Raw genomic sequence first — 25,189 nt, 5'->3', positions numbered from 1 at the left:
GGACTCTGAGACCTGGTGCTCTGGGTTTAACGCAGTGCAGAGGCCAGCATTTCTCAAATGCAGCCACCGGCAGATTTTCTTGCAGCCAGAGCCTCCTGGGCTGTGATTGGGGGCTGGGGGCAAAACAGCAGCCCCTCTCCCTCCCGTTGCTCCTGAATGCATCGTCTTGGTGTTGGCTGCTGGGGCTGCCAGCAGGGGTTGGGCCCTGCCCCACTCTGGAGACAGCTGGGGCACAACACTGGAGGAACAGGCAGCTGGTGAGTTCCCCACTTTCCCAGGTGTGGTGGGGCTCAGGCTTTAGGCTTCACCCCTAGAGCGGTGGGGCAGCAGGCTCCAGCTGCCTGGCTTCAGGCTCCATTCCTGGCCATGGGGCTTTGGACTCTGGCTACTGGGCTTCAAACTCTGGCCCCCCACTATCTCCCCTGGTCCCCCCCCAACTCCATCGCCCCGGCCCCTACTGCCTACTTTGTCCCCTGCATCCAGGGCTTAATTTGTCCCCAGGCTTGCCGGGGCTGAGTAAGTCTGCTATGAAAAGTGATACTTTCATGTTTGTTAATATCACTTTTCACAACAGACTTACTAACTAGCAATAAATAAATTACAATGATTTGGACATGTATATGTGCATATTTATTTGTTTTTCTTAATGCTAATTAAGTATTTTAGGAAAAAGTGTGAGAGCGGCCACCAGCAAGAGTTGGTGGCTGCACTCTTAGGCCACCAAAAAATGTGTCCTGAGAACCCCTTACTCTTAGTGACCTGGAGAGACCCTCTAGTCTGTCCTCCTAGGGGTTAAGCTAGGAGCTACCACTTCCTTCTCTGTTATGACCTGAGTCTGGAATTTGAACCTAGCTCTCAGTTACACACAGTGAAAATCCGTAGTAAAATCAAGGGGCTTACATGGGTGTGAATGAGAGGAGAATCAGAAGTATGGGACAGATTTTTAGGAAAGCTCCATACCCTGTGTGCTGAGCTGTCTTCAAAAGCTGGCTGCTGTGGCTTGTCTGCAGTGGTCACTGGAACCGAAATACCTAAACCACTTGTACGAACTCCTTTGATTTTGATGCTCGTCTGCGTAGATGCTCTTACTGCAGAGTAAGGTAACACTGTTCTGATAACTTTAATTGATTTTTTTTTTGCTGGCTTAAGTTATATCAGAATAGGGGTCTTTTATTTCACAGTAAGACCATCTATGCACAGACTAGCACCAGACAACTTCTACTAATTATTTCAGTCCCAGTTACTCCATAGACAAGTCCATAAGCCACAGAAATGAAAGACTATTGCATCCTTAAAATTCCTCCCTGCCCTTTAAGAATGGCTGCTTTTTGAGCTGCCTCTCATTCTACCAGTCCCCGTGGCTTGGGTTAAGTTGCTCTGCTATTCAGGGGCTGCCTTTGTGCTCTCAAAGCCAGTGGTCACCATGTTATCCATTGCAAAGCTGGTTTACTCTTCACATTGCTCTCCATTTTGACAGTGATATCTGGCCGGTTTATGTGGCTCTCTGCCAATGAGCAGCCTGGTCCATGGCATTATAAATACAGCCCTCTGATATGCTATCCCGGTAACCTCAGGGGAGGGCAAACAAACTCTAATGCAAACTTTTATTGGTAGTAGAATCGAAAAAACTTCCCTTAGCTTATCACGGGAGAGAAAAGTCCAGGTAAATGTTACTGCCTAGTGCACTTATGTTGGAGAAGGGAGGGGGCATCTGTATGCAAGTAGATTACGGTTCTTGGGCACCTGGAAAGATGATCTTGCAGCCATCACTTCAATGGCAGGCACACCTAGCATCACTTTCTGGTTCTCATGCAACAGCACAATGCTGCTGTCTTACTGGGCTCATAATGCTGCAGGGAAATGACTACAGAAAGGTTCATTCCACTTCTTTGGCCCTGAATCTATAGTAGGAGCTTGTAAAGTCTATTATCTCATCACCAAATCTAAATCTTGGGTCCCAGACCAGCGGACTATGCCCTGTTAACAACTACGCAGCTCACAGTTATGCCTGTCTGTTCAGGGACTTGGCTCCCCTGCCAAATTCCCAGCCAGGTGTTTAGGCTAATATGCAAAGTGTCATTTATTCACGTTTATCTCCAAACATATTACCTGAGCTAAAGGAACTCCCAGCTTAGGAGGGCTTGTACATCTGCAGTCAGTGCTGCTGAGTTTGTCCTACAGCTGTTCAACACTTGTTGAGTGAAACACTATTTTTCGTGGAAATGCCCTCTCCCTTTTTTTTTTCCCTTTAAAAAAAGGAATCTTCTGGGTTTGTTTGTTTTTTTTTGTAAAAGATTCTTTTTAAATAAAAATCTTTTGGTTTCCTTTCTTTTCTTCTCCTCCCCCACTATTTTCTGTTGCAAAACTGAGGCGGGGGTTGAAGTGAAGGGCCCGGAAATTTTGTGAAAATATTTATTAGCTAACCAAAAAAATCATTCCTCTTTGAAACCTGCCATGTTTTTATATCTTATGTGTGTGTTTGTGTCTGTAAATATATATGTATGTGTTTTTGTGTATTTTTCAAAAAATGCTCCCGTTTTTGGATCCAGTTCTATTCTGCCTGTAGGATGGGGGACCAGAAAACAGGATATCTGGGCCCAACTCTTCCATTGCCCTGCACTTATTACACAGTGACAGCAAAATGCCACCGAATCAGACAGGTGACATTTGACACGTGCTTTGCGCTGGTGCAACTGATGACACAAGGTGCAGGACAACACAAGGTGCAGGACAACCCTTAGGGTTTAATCCTGACTGACCCTGGCTTGCTGCTGCTGTTGTGCAAGTCACTTCAGTGTCATGATTGGGTGTGGGGAATAATGAGGCTTGCTTGAGGATGTTGTGAGGCCTGATTCATGCTCTGAAGTGCTTTGAGAGCCCTGAATGAAAGGGGCGATGCTAGTGCCAAGTATGATGTATGCCAGTGTAAACACATCTGTCTTGTGATTTTTTTTTTCCCTGCTGGGAGACTAAGACCCAGGGAATTTTTCTGAGAGGTGATTTCTGGGGGGAGGCTTGTGCAAACCAGACCTCTGGGGGTCCCCAGGTATCAGCACTCATTGGTTAGCTTGTAAACTGAGGAAAGGTCCCTGATGGAGGTGGGGGAAGCTGTCCTGGCTCCTATAAATGCCTGGCTACTCTGGTGTGTGGGTGGAGGGGGGGAAGGATGTTGAAGAGCAGGGCAAGGTCAGCTAGGAACAAACAGGCTTCTGTGTTCTTGTGCTCACACCGCCAGCTAATCAGCTTAGTTTTCTAACTTTTCTTTCCCGCAGATCTTATAAAGCACGGGTGCGAGAGGATAGAACAGACCATCAAGGCCTCGGGCTCCAGGCTGTGCTCCTAGTGAGTATAAAAGCCTCTCAATGGGACACTAGCCCTTTAAAACACAGCCTGCTAACCTCTGCTCTAGACAATAATTGGTGAGCAGAGCGGGCTGGCACGGGCCAGAATTGTGGGCAGGGCTCTGGGAACTGCCTCCAGCACAAACAGGCACTGCCAGGGAGCGTCCCCTGCCATGGCACTGATTCTGCTTTGGAGGAGGGGCTTTCTCTAGCTGCTGGGAGTCCAGGTGGCCCGTGTGTCTTGCAGAGGGGGAACGTCTTGCTTGTGAGAGATCACACTGGCACTGGGGGGAAGGGGGGAGGAAGAGACCTAGGGGTGTTCAGTATGCGGTTTGGCTGGCGGGTTACAAGGGGCACAGAGGGGCGGGGGTTTTCATGGGCCTGCATAATGCTCCAGAGATGGATGGATCCCCCCATATGTCTGCAGAGCTTCCTCCAAGACAATATGTGAAGCTTTCGGGGTGTGGGGAAGGAGCTTGGTTTTGATATTATTTAACCTTAGCTAAAGGGGAGGGCTTAGAAGGGAAAGTGGGGGCTGGGACTGGCTCCCTTTGTTCTTATCTACATGATCCACAACCATAGAAAACCAGCTCCCGGGAACTAGAGAGGACCAAGCTACAAAGTGTCTCTTTTTTGGTTCCTTCCTGCACCTGTCGATTCAAAGTGCCATTTGGAGCTGGTGCTCGGAACCATCGCTGAGCACGGCTCTTTCCTAAAAGATGCCCCAGGTAATGCTGGCCTGCCTCCTGCAGCCCAGAGCTCACCTGGGTCCAGACCTGCTTTGCTACCTGGGCTAGTAAAGTCTGTAAAACTGTGTCAGATGTGTGTGGACCTGGTCTATGCTGGCTTGGGAAATGGCATCAAAACTGGGCCAGCACCGTCCTGGGAAAAGCCATGTGGTCAAACCCAGCTTGCATTATCTTGGCTTCCCTGCAGAGCCAAAAGGACCGTCTGGGTCTGGAGAGGGGGATTGAGCCCGAGCACATCATGAGGCTGAAAGCATAGCATCCATGCTGTTCTCAGCACCTGCTTGAACTTCTATACAGTGAGCTAAGAAGAGTCCTCACCTGGGCTGCTGCACTAGATGATCGTGGTTTTTGTTAGGCTGTAAGGTCCCCCCTCTTAAGAGGCTGTGGAGTGTGACTGAGTGAAAGTGAAAGGGTCTCACTACCCCAAGGGCAGCTCTGTCTGCAGCAATTGGCTGAACCAGAGTTGCCCTGACGAGACACTGTCTCTGTTTGAATTCTGGCTGCTTCTGTCCCAGCAGCAACTTTCCGTCTGCACTCTGAGTTCAGTAGAAGTGGGGGGCCTCTTTTCAAAAAGGGCCACTTTTTTGAGGTGCCTTTTGTGGGGAGGGGCATCCAATCTGAGGCCCCGTTGAACCCAATGAAAGGTTCAGGTGCTCAACAGCTGAGAAAATGGGGTACTAGGCATCACATGTAAGACACCCAAACACAGAGTGTCAGAATCAGTGGCCACTCCTGAAAATTTTCGCCTGATAATTGAGTTTTAGATAGTCTTGTGGCTGCTCCTGGGAACTTAAATACCTTGGGCCTCATTCTTGTTAGGCCTGCACTTTGTGCTGTCACTTACATGGGTGCAGAATGAGGGCGCTAAATGCTACCCAATAAGAGAGAGAGAGAGAGAGAGTACATTCTGTACCCCGCTCTGCACTAATGGAAACAGCTATACAAGCTGCAGGGCAATGAAGAATCAGGCCTCATGGCTCCAAACGTTGTGCTGAAAGTATGATCTGTGATGCCACAGGTTACTGGGTGGTAACACCCTTTTTCCTGCTCTATCCATGCTCATCTGGGAAGATCATGCAGGTCCCCTTAATGGGTGCCTGCTTTCCGTGTGCTTAAGGCTGGCTCTGAACCCTGACAGGCTGGGGGCTAAGGGCTACGTGCTGATGAACAGTCTCCTTGCTGGTTCATTTTATTATCATCTTTTTCTTTCAAGTGCTGAAAGAGTTATCTTCTTAATGGACCGTTCTAAAAACCCGGATAACAGCCCCCAGGTAAGGTTCTGGCTTGCTGGCTCCTATGCAGATTTACTGCTAATTGTAACAGGGAGGAAGGACATTTGTAGGAGAAATGTGAGCTGGACAATTTAGCCTTAATCCTTCTCTCCTCTCAGAAAAGAGGGAGGAGGCTGGGGTGTCTTTGCAGGCAAAGAGCAGTTTGTTTGGAATTGTTCCATTCCAGGTATGGGGGAGAGATGACCCTTGTCTTGCTATGGGTGGGAGGTGACTCACGACACCTCACTTTTGCGACCCCAGCTCCGGTTATTGCAGGATTCCTCAGCCACACTGGGAGCATCACCATCAAGTTGACTGTGGATCTTGAGCCATGACCCAAAAAAAAGAGTGCCCAGAAACCGCATCAGGCTGGGCACTCTTAACCCAACACCTGCATATTTGATTCATTCCTACAGGGCTGCAGTGAGTCCATGCTGAGCAGGGTCCTTGTGCTTCACCTGTGACTATCCCTCCAGCTGATCTCCTGGCAGGGCTGTAGACACCCCTCACTTCCCCTGGAGCTCAGCGGGTCAATCACACGCCTCCAGGGTGGAGATTCTTTAGTTCCACCCCATGCTCAGGGTGTGAGGGTGTGTGCGCGCCTGTCTCTTCCCAGCCCACAATCATGCATTGCAAAGGTGTTTTGGCAGGGTGGGGGGTGTTGCCTGGCGTTAGTCCTTGCAGACTCTACCCTCTAAAACTAGCACACTCCTCCTGTTGGCCTCGGCAGCCTCTGGGATTGCTTCCTTCTAGCACTGTCTTGTCCCTGTGGTCACTGATGGGCAATGCTGGATGGAGAGGAGGGAGCTGCTCTGATTCTGACCAGGGGTCACTGCAGGAAGCAGAAGTGTAAGGAGCACAAAGTCCTGGCAGAGAGGGCTTGTTTCCTGTAAAGTGTAGGGACAGGGAAAATCCCCCTGTGGCTAGAGGTGGGGAAGAGGAGGAAAAGGACCTGTGTTATGGGGGATGGGCAGGAAGAGAACAGGCTCTGCCCCCGCCCCGTGCCACCAGAGAAAAGCGAAATTCCAGGGCTTTAGTGTACCTTTCAGTTCTGAGTGGTCCCTGAGCCATGGGCTGGATTAGTGCTGTTGTCAGGAGGTAGGAAAATTAATTTCCTGGCTCTGAATTCCAGCCCTGGGTATGCTTGGCAGGTGTCTAGGGTCCCTGCAATCTCGCTAGCAACAGGGATAAGATTGCCAGCCCTTGCGATGGCAGGGAGGGTCTGTAAGTGCTACAGAAATGGGGAGCTCTCCCCTAGTGTGCTTGCGTACGAATCCATCGCCCGGCGCAGACGGTGGCAATTGCCCTGTGTTCCTGCGGCCTGTGTGACTCGCGCACAAAGAGGGACCAATGAGTGTAACACCGCACCTGGCTTTTCCTGACGCTGAGGGTGTTCATCTCACACAAACCCTGCCAGCAGCTAAACCTCCTCCTATCACTTCCTCACAAGAGTAGCTGCCTTCCGAATGGCTAAGTCAGGCTGATGAGGGGCCTGCCTGGGCGCATGGGTTCTGGCTGATGCTGTTGCCTTAGGATATGAACAGGACTTAGGTGAGGAAGGGAAATAACATTTCCCCCTCTCCTCCCACACCCGTCCTGTGCAGCGTCCAGCGACGGACCTTCTTCCTTCTGGAGGGACTTATCCAGCCAGGTACCAGAAGATTTGTTCCACTCTCGCTGGTGAACTTGGAGGAGTTGGGAACTGGTGGTGGCGGGATAAAGCCAACTGCTGCAGTCTAAGGGCCACTGTTGGCTGAGATTCTGACTCAAAAATAGGCTGAGCGTGTCTGTTTGGGGTTGTAACACATGACTTCCTGCAGCAAGTGAAAGAACATGTCTGATTTGAAACTCTTCACTGGAATCCCAGGTTCCTTCTGCGGGAACCGCTGACTAATAGTTTAATGTCTGTGTCTCCTCCAGCCTCTGACACCAACTGACAACATCAACCTTGGCCCTTCTGCTAATCCAAAGTAAGTAGCGTGTGTTTACATGGGAGAGTATTGAACCTGGTGCACAAGGTGAGCCTTGCAGTGAAATAAATGATTGGCTTCCCATCTGATTTGCTCCATCTGAGCAAAGAAATCATAACCAGCAAATGGCCCAGGCAGACACTGATATAGCGCTTATCTCAAATTTCAGCTCTCTGGGGGCTCAGCCATAGCTAGTCACATGTTCAGGTTTCTGCTTTGTCACTTTGACTGAGGTCAGGATCCTCATCTCCAGCCCGCACTCTAATACCACCCCCAGCCCCTTGTCTTTTGCTGCTTCCACCTGGTACTTTGGTTCCGTGTTAGGTGGAGGAGGGAGACTCTTCCTTATTTTGATTCTATTGCATCTCCCTGCTGTCTGCTTTATCAGCCAGAGCTCCTCCCAGTCTTTGGGAAGAGAAAGCAAAGAGCTTCATTTGCACCTAACCTTCAGGTGCATTTGAGGATTTAACGGCTTTCTCTGCCACTGTCATATTCAGGAGAACAGATTCTCCATGTGTCTGGCATACTTGGCTAGGAATTCCACCCCACTGCTGCCCTTGTGTGTCTGTATTGCACCATACAAAATCTGTGCCTGCTGGATTGCTCCATGTGTGGCTGGAGGAGGGAAGGAAGCTTATCTAGTGAATGAAGATTATGTCTTCCATCCATCTTCCAGGGCTGACCCTCCTCATGTACTTTTGAAAAAAACCTTACTTAACATTTAGCCCATGGAATGGGTGGTCTGGGTGGTAACCTGCTGTCTCCTTGTCCAACAGTGCCAAGCCAACGGATTTTGATTTTCTGAAAGTTATTGGCAAAGGAAGCTTTGGAAAAGTAAGTGGGTATAGCTTAGGGTCAGTCATGGGTTTCTAAAGGCCTCCTTGCATGGTCTCCTCTTTCCCTTTGCTGAACTAGTTTCCACCAGCAGTGGAGTGGACTTCATGTGCCCCTCTCTTGAGTAGCCCGTCACCAGTGCAGAAACGGCCCTGGGAACAAAGAGGCCTGTAGCACTAAACGAGTGAATAGGGTAGGTCAAAGGCAACAGGCTAGCCAGTGCTTTGCATCTTCATTGCCTGGCAAGGCTTGAGAGCCAGGCTTGTTTCTTGGTCCACTTTCCTTCCAAGCAGTCCAGAAGGAGAGGGTGAGTGGTATCTTACTACCCTAAAGGTAGTAGGATGTAGGGTATAGAGCAGCACTTGAAATACTGCTCATCTTGGCACATTCACACACAACTAGGTGAGGGTCCCTGGGCATGTCTGTGCTTTGTGAGATGACAGTGATCCTGTAGGAAGGGGATTCTCTCCCTCTGTGCTCTGAAACTGCTCTAGCTGGATACTGGGTGGAGTGAGGGGAAAGGTAGCTGGGGAATTGAGGGGAAGCTTAGTTTGCTGTGTGCCCTTGTCAAGGGATGGAAGGAGAAAACACCTGGCTGGCTTCTCATGCTCTAAAATCATAGCCTGGCTCCTTGTACAGTCACCTGCACCAGTGCAAAGGTGATGTGAAACACTAACAAAATAAATTGGAATGATGTTGAGCACCAGAGATCCATGCCCTTCACCTGGCCCTTCTGCTGTAGGTTCTCTTGGCCAAACGCAAGTCTGATGGGATGTCTTATGCTGTGAAAGTCTTGCAGAAGAAATCCATCCTGAAGAAAAAGGAGGTACATTATAGATGAGCCCTCTGGGGAGGGGAGGAGGGTTTTACTTCTCTTCTTGGTGCTTTTTCTTCATGATGAAAGCAAGGCATCATACTAGTGTGTTTTGTGCTGCTTGCTCTAGTCGCTGCTGGTGTACGCCCCGACCGATCCTCACTTTCAGGGGGCTCCTTTGAATGATCATGGTGCAGAGGAAAGGAAAGCTGAACAGCACTGGCTTGAGCATGATGCAAACAAACTCTGCCACTGCTCAGTCCTTGCCCACCCAGCCCCTATGTCTACATTGTAACCATTAACAATATTTCTGCTTCCACACCAAATCCTGGGCCTGATTCTGCAAATACTTACTAGTGAGTATAGCGCTTACAGCTGTGAGTAGACCCATTAACTTCATTGATGAGCTCTCGCAGTTGTAGGCACTGTGTCTTGTTGTGTTTCCAGGAGGAGGCCCTGGGCTGTAGACTGTGGGCGCTAGTGCGTATCACAGGGTGGAGTATGCGTGTGTTGTGATGGGCTGCAGGGAGGTAGGAGACGGAAGAATTGTCAAACGTGGTTCTGGAGGAATCCTGTTCTACAAGCCTTTGCTTGCTAGCTCAGTCAGGTTCCAAGGCAGCCTTTAGAGGGACTGGGTATTGACTTTTTGGATACTAAACCTAGTCACCCACAGGAACAGTCAGCTGGCCTCAGAATGAATAACAATACCTGGAAGTTGTCGAAAACCTTCCATTTGAAGATCTCTCAGCACTAGGTGGCCGCGCGCCTGCCAGACTCTGGAATGACACTAACTGACTTACTAACACATCTTTGCCTGGTTCTGCACAGCAAACCCACATTATGGCGGAACGCAACGTGCTGCTGAAAAACGTGAAACATCCTTTCCTGGTGGGCCTCCGCTACTCTTTCCAGACCTCCGAGAAGCTCTACTTTGTGCTAGACTATGTCAATGGAGGAGAGGTGAGTGCAAGAACAGCTGTCATTTTAGACTCACACTGTACACATTAACAGTCGCGGCTCTATTTGTCTCCCATCAGGAATCAGGCTGTGGAGGTTTGTGCTAAAGCAGCATCATGCCTGTTCCTGAAATGGCCTTGTTCCAGCTGGACACACACTACTGTGACATTGATCAGTCTAGTCAGAGACCTGTCTTAGGAACACTGCCTTTTGAATGAGACTCTGGTGCCAAGCACCTTAGAAATAACATCTGGCAAAATCTTCCACATGCAATAGCCTGGCCACATAGGCACTCTCGGATCTAGATTGTAAAATACCGCCCCCCCCCCCACCTAACTCTCTTGCTTGCCTTGTGGCTTCAGCTGCAATCTTTCATGTGGGCCTTCTCCTGTTGGTGCACATCAGAGGTCGGGCTGCCCATCAGTGAAGGAACATCTGAGGCAAGGGTGGTGAGGGAGGGGAATGGCAGTGTCTCAAACCACTGGGGGTCAAATCTGACTATAGCTGCCTTGCCAAAACTCTAGTATGAGTCCCTCTCATGCATCCTGTTCTAGCATATGGAAGCTGCTCTCTGGCACCACTTGCTTTCCCATTCCTGAACCTCAACAGAAAGCAAATGTTGAAGCAGCAAAGGCTCTTTCTATGCTCCATCACAAGGCCTGGTTGAACCTGGCTGTTCCCTGCCCAGTTACAATTCATAGGAGAGAGGGGATCTTAGTTGTGTCATTGCCAGACATTGTCTCTGATGTTTAGCCTGTTTACAGGTCCAGTCTACACTACACATTGTAACGAGGTGGAATCAGAACTATCCTGAGATCAGGTTGGCTGTAATGGTGATGTTGGGGAGGAGGTGCAGTGGGGGGGCATGGCTGCACCCATCCAGGAGAACCTTTAGCTTGCTAAATAAGGCAGCTTGGCTCTAGCTAATTCTGTATGGCTGGCACACCTTACTCTCTGCTGGCGGCTGGATTGGGGGGACAGGGTCTACTTTAGCCACCTCACAGTTCGTACGGCTGGAGTGGCGACCCTGTTCTCCCCCGACCTACGGCCCGAGGTGCTGGGGGTCGCCGAGGCTGTGCCGGGCCGCCTGCTGCACCTCCCGGGTCCGCATGGAGGGGCTCATAGTCAACCTCGTCAACATCTATGCCCCTACAGCGAGCCCGGAGCGGCTGCAATTCTATCAGCAGGCGTCCGCCTTCCTCGGCATCTTGGATCCTCAGGAGTGCCTGGTCCTGGGAGGGGACTTTAACATCACCCTTGAGGAGCGGGACCGCTCGGGGACCGAGCAGAGCCGGCCGCCGCCACCGTCCTCCAGGAGATAGTGGAACACCACTCCCTGGTGGACGTCTGGCGCGACCACCACCCGGATGACACTTCCACGTTCACCTTTGTCCGGGTGGAGGCCCATCGGTCGCGCCACTCTCGGTTGGACCGCATTTATTTATCACGCTTTCATCTTTCACGAGCCCACTCCTCCAGCATCCGGCCGGCGCCATTTTCTGATCATCATATAGCCACCGTGACAGCTTCCCTCTGCGCGGAGAGGCCGGGGCCGGCCTATTGGCATTTTAACAACAGCTTGCTGGAGGATGCGGGCTTCGTGGCGTCCTTCCGGGAGTTCTGGCTGGCCTGGCGAGGGCAGCGGCGTGCCTTTCCCTCAGCGCGATGGTGGTGGGACCTAGGGAAGGTGCGCGCCCGGCTCTTCTGCCGTGACTACACCCGGGGCGCCAGCCGATGGAGGGATGCGGCGATAGAGCAGTTGGAACGGGAAGTCTTAGAGCTGGAGAGGCGTCTGGCCACCAGCCCCGAGGATCCACCCCTCTGCGGAGCGTGCCGGGAGAAGCGGGAGGAGCTCCGGACCCTCGAGGACCATCGGGCCCGGGGTGCCTTTGTTCGATCCCGCATCTGTCTCCTTCAGGAGATGGATCGCGGCTCCCGCTTCTTCTACGCCCTGGAGAAAAAGAGGGGGGCTAAAAAACATGTCATCTGCCTACTGGCAGAAGATGGCACTCCCCTCACGGATCCGGTGGAGATGTGCGGGGGGGCGAGAGCCTTCTACGCAAGCCTTTTCTCCCCGGATCTGACCGATCCTAACGCTTGCAGAGTGTTCTGGGAGGAGCTCCCGACGGTCAGCGCGGGCGACCGAGACCGGCTAGAGCTGCCTCTCACTCTGGCCGAGTTCTCAGAAGCCCTCTGTCGCATGCCCACCAATAAATCTCCGGGCATAGGCGGGCTGACCGTGGAGTTCTACCGCGTGTTCTGGGACGTCCTGGGCCCAGACCTAGTCACCGTCTGGGCCGAGTCTTTGCAGAGAGGGGGCCTCCTTCTTTCGTGCAGGCGAGCCGTGCTGGCCTCATTGCCGAAGAAGGGGGACCTCTGCGATTTACGAAATTGGCGTCCCGTCTCACTCCTCAGCACGGACTACAAAGTCGTGGCAAAAGCCATCTCGCTGTGGCTAGGGTCCGTGCTGGCGGACGTGGTCCACCCAGACCAGACCTACACCATCCCGGGCCGCAGCATCTTCGACAACCTATATCTGGTCCGGGACCTATTGGAACTTGGGTGTAGGGATGGTCTGTCATTCACCCTCCTGTCCTTAGATCAGGAGAAGGCGTTTGACAGGGTGGATCACGAGTATCTCCTGAGCATTCTGCAAGCGTTTGGCTTCGGACCCAGGTTTGTGAGTTTTCTCCGGGTGCTGTACGCCTCTGCAGAGTGTTTGGTCAGGCTCAACTGGACCCTGACCGAACCGGTCAGCTACGGGCGAGGAGTATGGCAGCGGTGCCCCCTCTCGGGCCAGCTGTACGCTCTGGCGATTGAGCCCTTCCTCTGTCTCCTCCGAAGGAGGTTGACAGGGTTGGCGCTGCGGGAGCCGGAGCTGCGGCTGGTCCTGTCGGCGTACGCTGATGATGTGCTCCTTGTGGTCCAGGACCCGGGCGACTTGGCGCGGGTGGAGGCTTGCCAGGCCATCTACTCGGCAGCCTCCTCCGCGCAGGTCAACTGGGTCAAGAGCTCTGGCTTGGTGGTAGGGGACTGGCGGCAGGCGAGCTCCCTTCCACCCACGCTTCAGGCCATCTGGTGGAGCACGGGTCCGCTGCTCTATCTGGGCGTTTACCTTTCTGTCACGCATCCCTCTCCGCCGGAGAACTGGCAGAATTTAGAGGGCGGGGTGACAGAGAGGCTCCAGAAATGGACAGGACTACTCCGGTGCCTCTCCCTTCGAGGGAGAGCGCTGGTGCTTAATCAACTAGTCCTGTCCATGCTCTGGTACCGGCTCAACACCCTGGTCCCGGCCCTGGGTTTCCTGGCCAACCTCCGGACATCGATTCTGGAGTTCTTTTGGTCAGGACTGCACTGGGTCCCTGCAGGGGTTCTCCATCTACCTCTGGAGGAGGGTGGGCAGGGCCTAAAATGTCTGCTTACTCAGGTCCATGTCTTCTGCCTCCAAACCCTGCAGAGGCTCCTTTACGGTGCAGGTAGTCCGGCGTGGAGCATACTGGCGCACGCCTTCCTGCGCCGCTTCCGAGGGCTCCGATACGACCGGCAGCTCCTTTATCTCCACCCAAGAGGTCTTCCGCGAGACCTCTCCGGGCTGCCGGTCTTCTCCCAGGACCTCCTCCGGACCTGAAAACTCTTTACAACGACCAGGTCCGTGGCAGCCACCGAGGGGGCAGATCTCCTCGCGGAGCCCCTGCTACACAACCCCCAGCTCCGTGTGCAGGTGGCGGAGTCCCGCTCGGTGCGCCAGAAGTTGGTCCTGGCAGAGGTCACAAGAGTCGGAGACCTCCTGGACTATGACCGGGGAGACTGGCTGGATCCCCTGACCTTCGCTCGGTGCATGGGGCTTTCCAGACCTTGTACTCCCCGGCGCATATTTCAGGAGGTGAAGGCCGCTTTGCTGTCCGCTGCTCGGGTTTATCTTGACCGGGTCCTGCACGAGGGCACACCCCACCCACCTGCTACCCCAGGCCCGCCGGACCTTTTAATTGGAGCCCTGCCCCGTGGACCCAACCGACCCCTTCACCGGAAGCTGGCTGCACGAGATGCAGCCGGTCTGCTTTCAAACCGCACCAAGAAAACATCTCTACACGCTCGTGCTCCACACCCTTCACGCCCGCACCTTCGTGTCCCACCCCGATACAAAATGGCGGGACCTCCTGCCACCTTTGGAGGGTGAGGAGCCCCGGTGGGCCAGCCTATATTCCACCTTAGTGCCAAGGCCCGCCGGGGATGTCAGTTGGCGGCTTCTTCATGGAGCCGTGAGCACGGGCGTGTACTTGGCATGGTTCACTTCAATCCCAGACACCTGCCCCTTTTGCGGCGTGAGGGATACCCTGGCACATGTATACTTGGAGTGTGCCAGGCTGCAGCCTCTATTCCGGCTCCTCACCAATATTTTATTACGTTTTTGGTTGCACTTCTCCCCTCACCTTCTCATTTATGCACTCCCTATCCGTGGCCCCACAAAGTCACGGGATCTCCTGGTCAACCTTCTCCTGGCCCTACCTAAAACGGCCATCTATAAAACCAGAGTGAGGAGGTTGGCCGATGGAGTCTCCTGTGACTGTGGGGCCTATTTCCGATCCTCGGTCCGTTCACGTATCCAGGCAGAGTTCCTCTGGGCGGCGTCCTCTGATTCCCTCGACGCCTTTGAGGAGCAGTGGGCGCTGTCCGGGGTTCTCTGCTCAGTGTTCCCGTCCGGTTCCCTTCGTTTGACCCTTTGACCGCACTCCTGTCCCTGTTATTTCATTAGTTGTCCCCCAGAATCCTTTGGGTATCTAGGTCCTGTGGATCCCCCTTTTAGGCTGGGGGGGATCCTTTAGCAGTGGACGGGCTTTGCCCGCCCACTTCCCGGATCCCAATAAGACACCTTACTCTCTGCAAACTGCAGTGGTCACTCGGTGGCTGGCTTTCAAATAGGCGGCTTTGCCCCTTTGTAGGAGGAGACTTCTTTCTTGACAAGCAAAGGCTTGAGATTAGCAGCACAGCTCTCCTTCTTGGGAAAGAGGTGTTAGTGCTTTGGAGGCGGAGGGCAGCTTTCAATGGGTGTGAACAGAAGGTAGAAAAGGGACTATTCAGAATGGCCCTGCAAATGGCAGCAACACTGCCGGGGGGGCGACGGGAGAGGACTGCTCCCAAGTAACCAACAGGCTCTTTCCTCTCTGTTCAGCTCTTCTTCCACCTGCAAAGAGAGCGCTGTTTCTGTGAACCTCGTGCCCGTTTTTATGCAGCTGAAGTAGCCAGTGCAGTAGGGTACCTGCATTCCTTGAACATAATCTACAGGTAGGGTGCATGTCCTTGGTGTGTATAGCAGGCACTAGTAACTCCCTCTTCCCTGCTCCTCCCTTCCCCCTACCCTGCTGCACCTAAGAGTGTGTATAATATTGAGGAGGGGCAGGAAACTACTTGATATTGTAACCATGCAGGCATGTTACAAGAGGCACTCCTAAAAGCAAAGTGCAGAACTACTGGACAGGGCTGCGTTGCCCTCCTAAACTAGGCAGCTACCTTCAGAACTATGCTCTCAATCCAGGATCTCCCGTGTGTTTCAGAACTTCTCATGTAGCATCTCCCTGAGCCCCTTCCAGGGAAATAACCCATCCCCTGATTTCCCCCTTTCAGTCTGCGAATGGAGCTTTGGCTTTGGGGATGAGGGGGCGAAGTTAGCTTGGTTTATTTTGAATGGGAGGAGAAGGCAGTTAGTATAACACGTTAGAGACGAAGACTTAGGTCAGGAAATTAAAGATGTTTCCCACAGCAGCTGTACCTGTCACACTGTGCGACCAGATACTCAAGCATATGCCTAACAGCCTCTAATATTTATATATCAAACACATGCTATGCTGATTCACAGCTGCTGTGAGAGCTGTAACTCTAGAGTTCCTGATGGTCATGGGGTTCTCATAAACCTCAGTGCACCAGACTGTCAAAATTTCTCAGTCCCCTGCAGTCCCCATTCTTTTCAACTGGAGCTGTTGTGTGTAGAGCTCTTTGGAAAATCTGGTTCAGCATCACGTCTTTCTCTTCTTCTAGGGACTTAAAACCTGAAAACATCCTCCTGGACTGCCAGGTACGTTTGGCTCTCTTGCAAAAACACCTGCTTCCTGCATTCCCCTCACAATTTTTTGTGCACACTAGCTTGGGTATGACAGAGAGGAACCATGAGTAATTACTGCCTCCCTTTTCTCTCCTCCCCCCCCACCCCCACCAAATAACCTGGTATACCCCAAATCCATTTAGTAGAGGGAGCCACAACACTAACTAAATGCATCCGATGAAGTGAGCTGTAGCTCACGAAAGCTCATGCTCTAATAAATTTGTTAGTCTCTAAGGTGCCACAAGTACTCCTTTTCTTTTGACAACACTAACTTGTAAAGCAAGCAGCTATAGTAACTGCATACACATGCACGCTCCTGCTACTCTGAGTTACCCAGAGCTCAGATGTTAGCATTTTTGTTATAGCCGAGTACTAACCCATGGACAAGCATTTTGAGACTCCCACATGGCAGGCCTAGACTTGAACATTGTAAAGCTCTGCTAACCAAGCAATTCCCTGGACTGACGAGGGCTAATTGTTCAACTGATGGCTGTGCTATGCTGATCAATCTGGCCAGATTGAATAGATACTTATACATAGGCATGGCAGAATTTTATTTCAATTTTTAAAAAAAAAAAATAATGTTGACACCAATTTTTAAATTTTCACTGTTGCTGGAAATTAAGGAGGGGGGCATCAGACACTGCAGGGAGGTCAGATAATTATTTAATGATAGCTGACATTGAGATTCAAAAAGTTAAAGCTTTATAACCATTTTAAAACATAGATTGTCAATATCACATGTCAAAATATATACAAAGTAAATATCCTTAAACTCTAAAAAGTTCTCAAGCAGCATTTTTCTAAAACTTTGAAAAAAATGTCAATTTTATTATTACAGATAGAAGTGTATATTTTTACACCTGTTTGTGGGTACAGTGAAATTGACATTCACTGATAAAAATCAAATCCTTACAAGCCTACATTTAAACCATATATTTGTGAGAAGTCTCCCATCAGATTGCCTGTTCAATCTGTTTGTATATATAAATGCCCAGCAGTTGGGAAGCAGAAAGGTGCACATGAAAACAGCAAAGAGGGCTAGAAATCCATGCTCCCCACAGGGAGAGCTTGATTAGGCTGAAATCCCTTCTCTTTAGGGACACGTAGTACTGACAGACTTTGGACTTTGCAAAGAAGGAATGGAGCCAGAGGAAACGACATCAACTTTCTGTGGCACCCCAGAGGTACAGTATGGCCAACCTGACAACTTTCTTGTTAACTGGGAATTATTTAGGCACTGACTGCCTGATACATCCTCACAGAGGTGTCAATCGGAGCTGTGTGTATTCAGCATCACTGAAAAATCGGGGACCAAGATCTGAGAAAGTCTCAGCCTCTTTTTTGATGTGCATGGTGCTGAATATGCTGGCATGTTGCATGAAAGGAACCAAGGACGCTAAAACTTCCTGTTTGTTCCCCATTGCTGTCTTAGCAGTTTGGGTCTCACCGAGTTCTTATTACCTTTTTACAAAAGCATTATTCCCTTTAGCAATGTAACACTGCCATCCCCATTTCTTCTCCTTCCTTCCCACTACTTGCATTCCTACTGCAACTGGTGGGAAAGGGGTAAACCTGATTATCACTGCTGAAAAACAGCCTTTACCTTGGGGCAACTAATGTGTCTGAGATATCCTGAGGTGAAAACACAGTGAAGACGAGGCACTTTAGTTTTACCACAAGGTAAACTAGGCGAGGTCTGCACTAAAGTGTCTTCCCTGTGGTTTTAACTTCAGGATAGCGTGCATGCATTAATTACCTCATGGTTTTAGAAGTGAAGACAAGGCCTGAGTTTAATAGGGTGTGTTTGAGGAAGGCCTAGTCTCTATTCCCTGGAATGGTGCTGAAAACATGTCTGTTCTTGACATGGGGTTTAGAAGGGTTGAGGAAGATCCATTGCTGATGACCATTGTCAGTAGCAAGGCCCGAGTATAGATGGGACCAATATACTGTGAACCATTACCCCTAAAAAGCTTACTCATCTCAACTGGGTGTCCTCTCTGAAACCTAAAAAGAAAAGGAGTACTTGTGGCACCTTAGAGACTAACAAATTTATTAGAGCATAAGCTTTCGTGAGCTACAGCTCACTTCATCGGATGCATTTGGTGGAAAAAAATCTCGCCTCTGTTTTTTCCACCAAATGCATCCGATGAAGTGAGCTGTAGCTCACAAAAGCTTATGCTCTAATAAATTTGTTAGTCTCTAAGGTGCCACCAGTACTCCTTTTCTTTTTGCGAATACAGACTAACACGGCTGCTATTCTGAAACCTGTGATCTCTGAAACCTAATAATGATGCTTTTTTCCCTCAATGCCACCCTTGCAGAAACTGCTGACTCTTATATCCTTACCATGTGGTTTTTTGTTTTCATTTTAAACTTTGTTCCACAGGTATCAGGTTTCAAGATTTAAACATCCAAATAGGAGAAATTCACTGGGGCATTCAATTAACAGGAGATAGGCCTGGTCTACACACACATCTCTTTTGTACTGGTATAAATATTTTCGTATGGATGCAGTTCTGTCCAGTATAAAGGTGCTTACACCAGTATAAATTTACACTGATAAAACTGTCCACACTGGGGGGTGGAGGGGAGGCAGGGACAGGGCTGTACTGTTTTCACTACATTATTATAGTTAAAGCATTACAATTTTTCCATGTAGACAAGGCCTTATTTTAACTTACGATAGGATGGCTTTTACTGAACTGATTAGTACGTTGAATAAACTTGCTTTAAAAATGTTGCAGCTTTTTTGGGGAGGGGGGAATCCTGCTGATTCTGGAATGGGAGTTCCTACAGAACCTGGCAAGACTTCCAGTAGCCATGGTAACAACCTTGATACCGGAAGCCAGGACCTTCTATAGCTACGCTCCTTGATTATAATACTTACTCCTGTAGCTATGAGCACAGTGTTCCAGATATTTACTTGCTGCTGCCCCTTAATTCACAGAACACCAAGTTAGTAGTCACATGGTCATTAGTGTCTCCTGATGATGCAGGTTATGACCCTCTCTGCTGCCTTGCACCTTGTGACATCGCCACTGCAAAGTGGCTGTAAAATGCTACCAAGAAGAATAGGACGTTTTGTTCCCAGCACAGGTGTAAATGGTGGCAAGGTAAAATGTGTCCCCTGTGGGGAAAGGACACAATTTAAAATACTTTTTGCTTGGGATAGGAGAGGGAATGCTTCCTTCCACTCACCGGACTTTTCCGTCCAACTCACCCAAATCCAGCTGAAATGCTAGAAGCATTGCTGCTTCTCGGACTGACTGCAGGGGGCTGCATTCAATAGGTGGGTTCTCTTCTGGTTCCTTAACACTAACAGGCCAGATTTAAGCAACTCTCCAGCCTGGATTTGGTTCACTAGAGTGTTGGGTAGAGATGAGACTCCCTGGAGGCAACTGGAAGGGAGACTTGTGGTGTATTTGCTGCTACTCCAGTCCCATTCTCCTCCTTGCAGAATTTTCTGTGAGAAATAGAATACAAACAACACAAAGCTGCTTATGCACCTGAATCTAGTGCAGGTCCATTGCCATGTTACGGGAATGCTCCATTCAACTCCCTCTGCTGTGCATAAGCTCAGGACAGTGACTGCGGATATGCTTATAAGGCTGCACCTGTTTTACTGCTGAGGCCCACAAACTGAGCCATATGATATGAATTCAGTACAAGTTCTGTGGAAACTTAGATGTATTGGCTCTTCCTTCTTACTCGATGCTCAGATTGCTAGTGTGTAAAATAGCTACATGCCACCATGTCTGTTGTGCTGTTGTCTTTGTAAAGCACTATTGAAATCTTGCATGTGGGTCTTACAATATGTAAGTAGCAGCACTTCTTCTTAGCATATGTGCAACGTGCGTCAGGTGGCCCATGATCAGGATTCGTCACTGAATTTGGTCTGCTGGTTGGATTATTAGCATTTCCGGCTCAGGGTGGGTACTGATGGGGAGTGCGACGTGAACGCTGATCCATGCCCCCAGTAGCAGCATTGAGAGCATAAAACTCCCCTACTGGGCAGTGTCAACCAGTCTAGTCTGTGGAGCTGGCTAAGGCCACTCGCAGACACTTCTGTAATTTATCTGATGTGTGTTTCTGCTCCCAGTTCGGTCATTCATCAAATGTCTCTTGTTAACTCACTACTCTCCCCCACCCCCGTGAAATGACCACTGCTTTCTCTTAAGAGTGTTGTTGCCTCTTTTTGAACCAAGCAGTTAGTCAAAGTTTGGGGCCCTAGGGATGTGCCAGATGGGAGTAGAAACGGGCAAAAATCAGGTGTTGCTTTGTAAATAAATACAACTGTGTCAAAGTTCCACTTCTCTGAATGCAGGAGGAACCAAGAACAAACAAAGCAGTTTCTTAGCTTATATCCCCAAGCCTCGTTAGCCAACACACCCAAAAACTCCTTCTAGCTTTCTCCAGGGTCATGCTGTCCTCATCAACTCCTGCCTGGGTTTCTTGTTTTATGATTCTGCCTCTCTCTGTTCTGTCTCTTCTTAGTTTCTTTGTGTTCTATCTCGTCCCCCTTACTCAGCAAACCCCCTCCACCCACTCAGTCCAAACTCCTGGGCGGGTTCACAACCCACTTTGATCTTAGATGAGGGGGCTTCTGATTAACTTATCCTGACGGTTATGTTCATGGAAGGGTACATTCACACCCAGTCTCAAAGAGGCTTGTGATCTAGCAGTCACCAGTACCTCTTGACATAACAGGTATCTTCATGCTAGATACAGGGATGGGAAATCCGCAACTTCCCAGATTAATTGAACTGTATTACTCAGCCACTCATGATTTTGGAAATAGCTGTACATCTAGGGCAAAGAGTCACACCACTGGTCTGAGTTTTGTTAAAACTCCCTTCCTCAAGTTGCGTATAGGAAGATGGGAACTTCTCAAACTTTAGGAAAAGTTTAGCTCTAGATCCAGTCTTGTGGCAGGGGGAAGTTCGACTTAAAAAAAAAAAAAACAAAAAAACTGATGGAAATCACAGCTCCAAACCTCCCTAATGCATTTATTTAGAAATTAATTAACTGCAACCTGTAATATGTAGTCTTGGAAGTCTTTGGAACTTGTCTCAAACAAAGCTCTCTGACTCTTCACAGTACTTGGCCCCAGAAGTGCTAAGAAAACAACCCTATGACAGAACAGTAGACTGGTGGTGTCTAGGAGCTGTCCTCTATGAGATGCTGTTTGGGTTGGTGAGTTTTAAAATCACACACTGCAGCTTGGTGGAGAGCAAAGAGACTCTCCTTAAAGAAAGCCATGACCTCTTGAAGGCTATAGGTCACTAAAGCAGTAGTTCCATGTAAAGGGTACCATGACATGGATGATACCAACATAAATGAAAGTACTAGTGGAAATAGTCATCCTAACTTTACTGAGATGAAAGCATTTAGCCTGTCTCTCTCCCTTGCACACACTGTAGAAATGGAGCTTATGCTCAAATAAATTTGTTAGTCTCTAAAGTGCCACAAGTACTCCTTTTCTTTTTGCGAATACAGACTGACACGGCTGCTACTCTGAAAACTGTAGAAATGGAATCTGATGAATTGTCTCTCACAGCTGTGAAATTGTTTGCATGCTTCATTACAGTATCTCATGTTTTATGCAGCTGATTTTCTCCTCTCTTCCCTATCAGCCTCCCTTTTACAGCCGGGATGTGTCTCAGATGTATGACAATATTCTACACCAGCCACTCCAGATCCAAGGAACCAAGACCATGGCAGCTTGTGATATCTTACAGGGACTGCTTCACAAGGACCAGAAGAGGAGGCTGGGGGTCAAAATGGATTTTGTACGTGGTGTTTCCCATCCCAACCTATTCTCTTCATACACAGCCAATCCCACCCCTCCTCCGAGCCCCTCTTCTCTTTCATATCTGTTCTACACTTGTTGATCTTAGTCTTAGGAAGACTTCAGTGTCAAGTGGGAGGACATCTCTCCATGGCAGAAAGAAAGCTCCCTCTGGGTAAACGTTCATTATTCAAGCCCTGGACCCTAGCTTCCTTGCAGTGTTCCATAAGGCGTGGCTTGGCTACTTTTTAAAGCACCATGATATTGCTTGTGTGTGACTTGTGAATTGCAGTCTCTTCAGAGGTGTATCTAAATACAACTTTGAGGTGGATTTGGGAGTGTGTGTGTTTGTGTTTGTGTTTGGGGGGAGGGTAAAGCTCCATGTTAGCAACACAACAGGAAGCTGTGGTTCAGAACTGGGCACAGGATGTTAAGACCTGCAGAGGGGACTTTATGCTGTCATGGGTTAAAGGTGTGGGGAAGGCTGGGTTGCCAGCATGTAGTGTTTCTGTACCATAAACAGGATACAGTAAACTCATGAAGTCTTTTGTGTTTGGGATACTCCAATCTGCCAAGATGAGGAACATTACTTGTTTTTTTCCAACATGCTGTATGTAGCTGTAAAGCTACAACCATCCACTATCGGGGAGCCTGTGCCTATTTGGTGACTGTTGGAAAAGGGATGGTTGAGGAGGAAGGTGGTGGGAGAGTGATTATTTCCCCCCCCATCCTTCTTTGCAGCTTGAGATAAAGAATCATGTGTTCTTCAGCCCAATAAACTGGGATGACTTGTATCACAAGAAGATCACTCCTCCCTTCAACCCCAATGTGGTAAGTAGTGGTGGCTGATGCAGGGTTCCCCTGCATAATTTTAGTGGGAAGGGAACTGAGATTGCACCAGTCAAAGGTCTCTTGTTCAAATATTCTAGCTGCTTCTAGATGTGGGGTATTGTGGGGCTGGGGGGCAGAAATCATCATCCTCTGGAAACTTAAAAGTAACTTGCATCTTCTTCCTGTCTGTTCCTCCTCATCTTCCCATAGTACATTCAGCGCGTCTAGTTGATCCACTTATCGGGGGATGCATTCGGCAAGTTCTGGGGCAGGAGAGGGGGGAGAGAGACCGTGTGTGTTGCAGAATTCCCCCTGCCCCACTGCTAGTTGTCTTAGTTGGTGACTTCATCTTCTTCAGTGCTGTTTAAGTATACTTCCTGAACTGTAAGCTAGTGTCTCTTTTGTGGGAACATAAAATAAGGGTTTGATCACAGCTGTCTAAAACCGTTCTGTCTAAAGAAATAACCTGCCTGAAAGCTTAGGCCTGTTCATCTGACATGATGTTATATATGGTTTCTTTTTTTAGTCTGGTCCTGCTGATCTGCGACATTTTGACCCAGAGTTCACCCAAGAAGCAGTCTCGAGCTCCATCACCCGGACCCCTGACTTAGCAGCCAGTTGCTCCAGTGTCTCAGATGCTTTTTTAGGGTTTTCTTATGCACCAACTGATGAGGACTTTCAGGTTTTTAAATAGGACTGGGGAAACCTAATTTTAACTTATGGTCTTATTTTTAAAAGTGGCACTGTCCTCTGCTCATGACTGTTAAAGAAATTTGGACAAGCACACTAACTGGCATGGACCTGAACTCTTTCACTGCAATGCCCAACGCTTTTCTCTGGCAGGGAGGCTGCTGATCGTCCTAGTTGGAGATTTTACTCCTACAGAATTGAAGTTAACCCCATGGTCTTATTTATGTTTAGAAAGTTGGTGGCATCATTCATGCCAAAACCACATCTCAGAACACTACATGTCACTTACCCAATAACAACTGGCCTACTTATTTTGGAATTGTCTGTGTAACTGTACCTCGTACGTGTAGCTAGTCTGTCTCCTCCCTCTTGTCGGATTGCTCCATCAACGGTGAGGAGGAAATCTGTTCACACTACGGTTATGTCTACACTAGAAATGCTACCGTGGCTCAGCTGGAGTGCTGCGGTTACATCACTGTAGTGTAGTCACAGCAATGGAAGGAGTTCTTCTGTTGCTGTAGTAAAATCCACCTCTCTGAGGGGCAGGAGCTAAGTCAATAAAAGATGTCTTCTGTGGGAGGGTTGTCTACACTGGGGCTTAGGTTGACAGACTTAACTGTTTCCCAGGGGTATGAAAAATTCACAGTCCTGAGTGACATAGCTCTGTCAGCCTAAGGTTTAGGTGTAGACCAGGCCTGTCTTTATGCTGTGACGAATCACTGTGATGGGAACTTGGCATTGGATTCTTTACTTAAATATGCATATCCAGCAAAACTCCCTGAACTTTCCTTAGTAACGTGTGTTAACAACAAGCCAAAGGGTAACTGATCGATACTAATGTGTGTTTAGTAATATCTTCCCTCCCTTCTTTTTAAAGGAAGGGCTAGATCCTTAACTGGTGTAAATCAGCATAGCTCTGTTGACTACAGTGGAGCGACAGTAATTTACACCAGCTAAGGATCTGGTTTGGAGTCTTTTTGACATAGCCACTTCATTTAAGCTATCACTTGACAAGTTTGTGCATAATCTGAGTGTTGGACTAACTACATTCCACTCTTCCAGGCTGGGAGTTCTGCATCTTAGGAATGAGAACTAGTTTCCTGCCAGGATTAAAGAATTCAGATCTCTCAAGTATGAAAGTGCTCCAAATCTTATATGTAGTAGTACCTACTGAATAGCCCATGGGCAACTGCCAATTTGAGTGCCCAGATGATGTAGGTGGGGTTTTTTTTTGAAAAAGGCTCCTAAATTTGGGGAGGGAGAGAGAGAGAGTGTGTGTGTGTGTGTGTGTGTGAGGCTAATTTATTCATTCTGCCTTAAGTTAAATGCTGGTGTCTGGGTTGTTTTTGTTTTTTAAACATTATTCCTCATTCTGTCTCTGTGGGGGAGGAGAAAGGGGTATAAGGTCTGATAGCGTTTTGAAAATCTCCTCTACTTGTCCACACATGGACGATGTTAGCATGAAAAACCTGGATTTCTAAAGACTGGTCCAAATGAGCATGTTGTCTTCTGCTCTAGAAGCTCTATTAACATGCTGGAGCACTGGTGATACTTGCATTGAAAAAAGCATGGGAACTTCTTTTTAATCTTGCCCAATTTTACCTTTATTGTACATACTGAAGATATTAATAAAAAGTCCTATTTTAAAGTGAATGGTCTCTAACTTATTCACCTCCACAGCTTGTCTGCAATTCTGGGGGAGGGGGCGGGGAGGAAAAAACCCAGGGTTTTCAGGGAGCTGTCTATCTAGCTGTCCATTTGCTGGAGCATCGACTGGTGCCACCCACCCCCTCGCCCCGAGACTCTGTGACCAACTTAAAACTCTCACACTTGCAGCCGTGGCT

The 25,189-nt window shown here is 49.1% G+C and overlaps 1 protein-coding gene across 7 annotated transcripts in view; it reads left to right on the top strand.

Moving 5' to 3' along the window:
• SGK2 (serum/glucocorticoid regulated kinase 2) overlaps window positions 1-24,998 on the top strand; it is a 40,786-nt gene extending 15,788 nt beyond the window's left edge. For 3 of the 7 annotated variants that reach the window (XM_038370403.2, XM_043495735.1, XM_038370402.2), the window contains 13 exons: window positions 3,273-3,342; window positions 5,304-5,361; window positions 7,282-7,331; window positions 8,108-8,165; window positions 8,908-8,991; window positions 9,808-9,939; window positions 15,107-15,219; window positions 15,970-16,006; window positions 17,134-17,220; window positions 21,134-21,229; window positions 21,670-21,825; window positions 22,566-22,655; window positions 23,182-24,998. In XM_038370403.2, coding sequence (XP_038226331.1) covers window positions 3,273-3,342; window positions 5,304-5,361; window positions 7,282-7,331; window positions 8,108-8,165; window positions 8,908-8,991; window positions 9,808-9,939; window positions 15,107-15,219; window positions 15,970-16,006; window positions 17,134-17,220; window positions 21,134-21,229; window positions 21,670-21,825; window positions 22,566-22,655; window positions 23,182-23,349 — 1,199 coding nt within the window. In that variant the 3' untranslated portion in view covers window positions 23,350-24,998. Of the gene's footprint in view, window positions 1-3,272; window positions 3,343-3,923; window positions 4,070-4,277; window positions 4,387-5,303; window positions 5,362-7,281; window positions 7,332-8,107; window positions 8,166-8,907; window positions 8,992-9,807; window positions 9,940-15,106; window positions 15,220-15,969; window positions 16,007-17,133; window positions 17,221-21,133; window positions 21,230-21,669; window positions 21,826-22,565; window positions 22,656-23,181 lie in introns of all 7 variants that reach the window. The other 4 variants (XM_043495738.1, XM_043495739.1, XM_043495736.1 and 1 more) reach the window with 3 other exon arrangements.
• The last annotated feature ends 191 nt before the right edge of the window (window positions 24,999-25,189 follow it).

Source organism: Dermochelys coriacea, chromosome 13 (assembly GCF_009764565.3).
Source record: "Dermochelys coriacea isolate rDerCor1 chromosome 13, rDerCor1.pri.v4, whole genome shotgun sequence".
NCBI lineage: Eukaryota > Metazoa > Chordata > Testudines > Dermochelyidae > Dermochelys > Dermochelys coriacea.
This window is presented reverse-complemented; position numbering and strand designations above follow the sequence as displayed.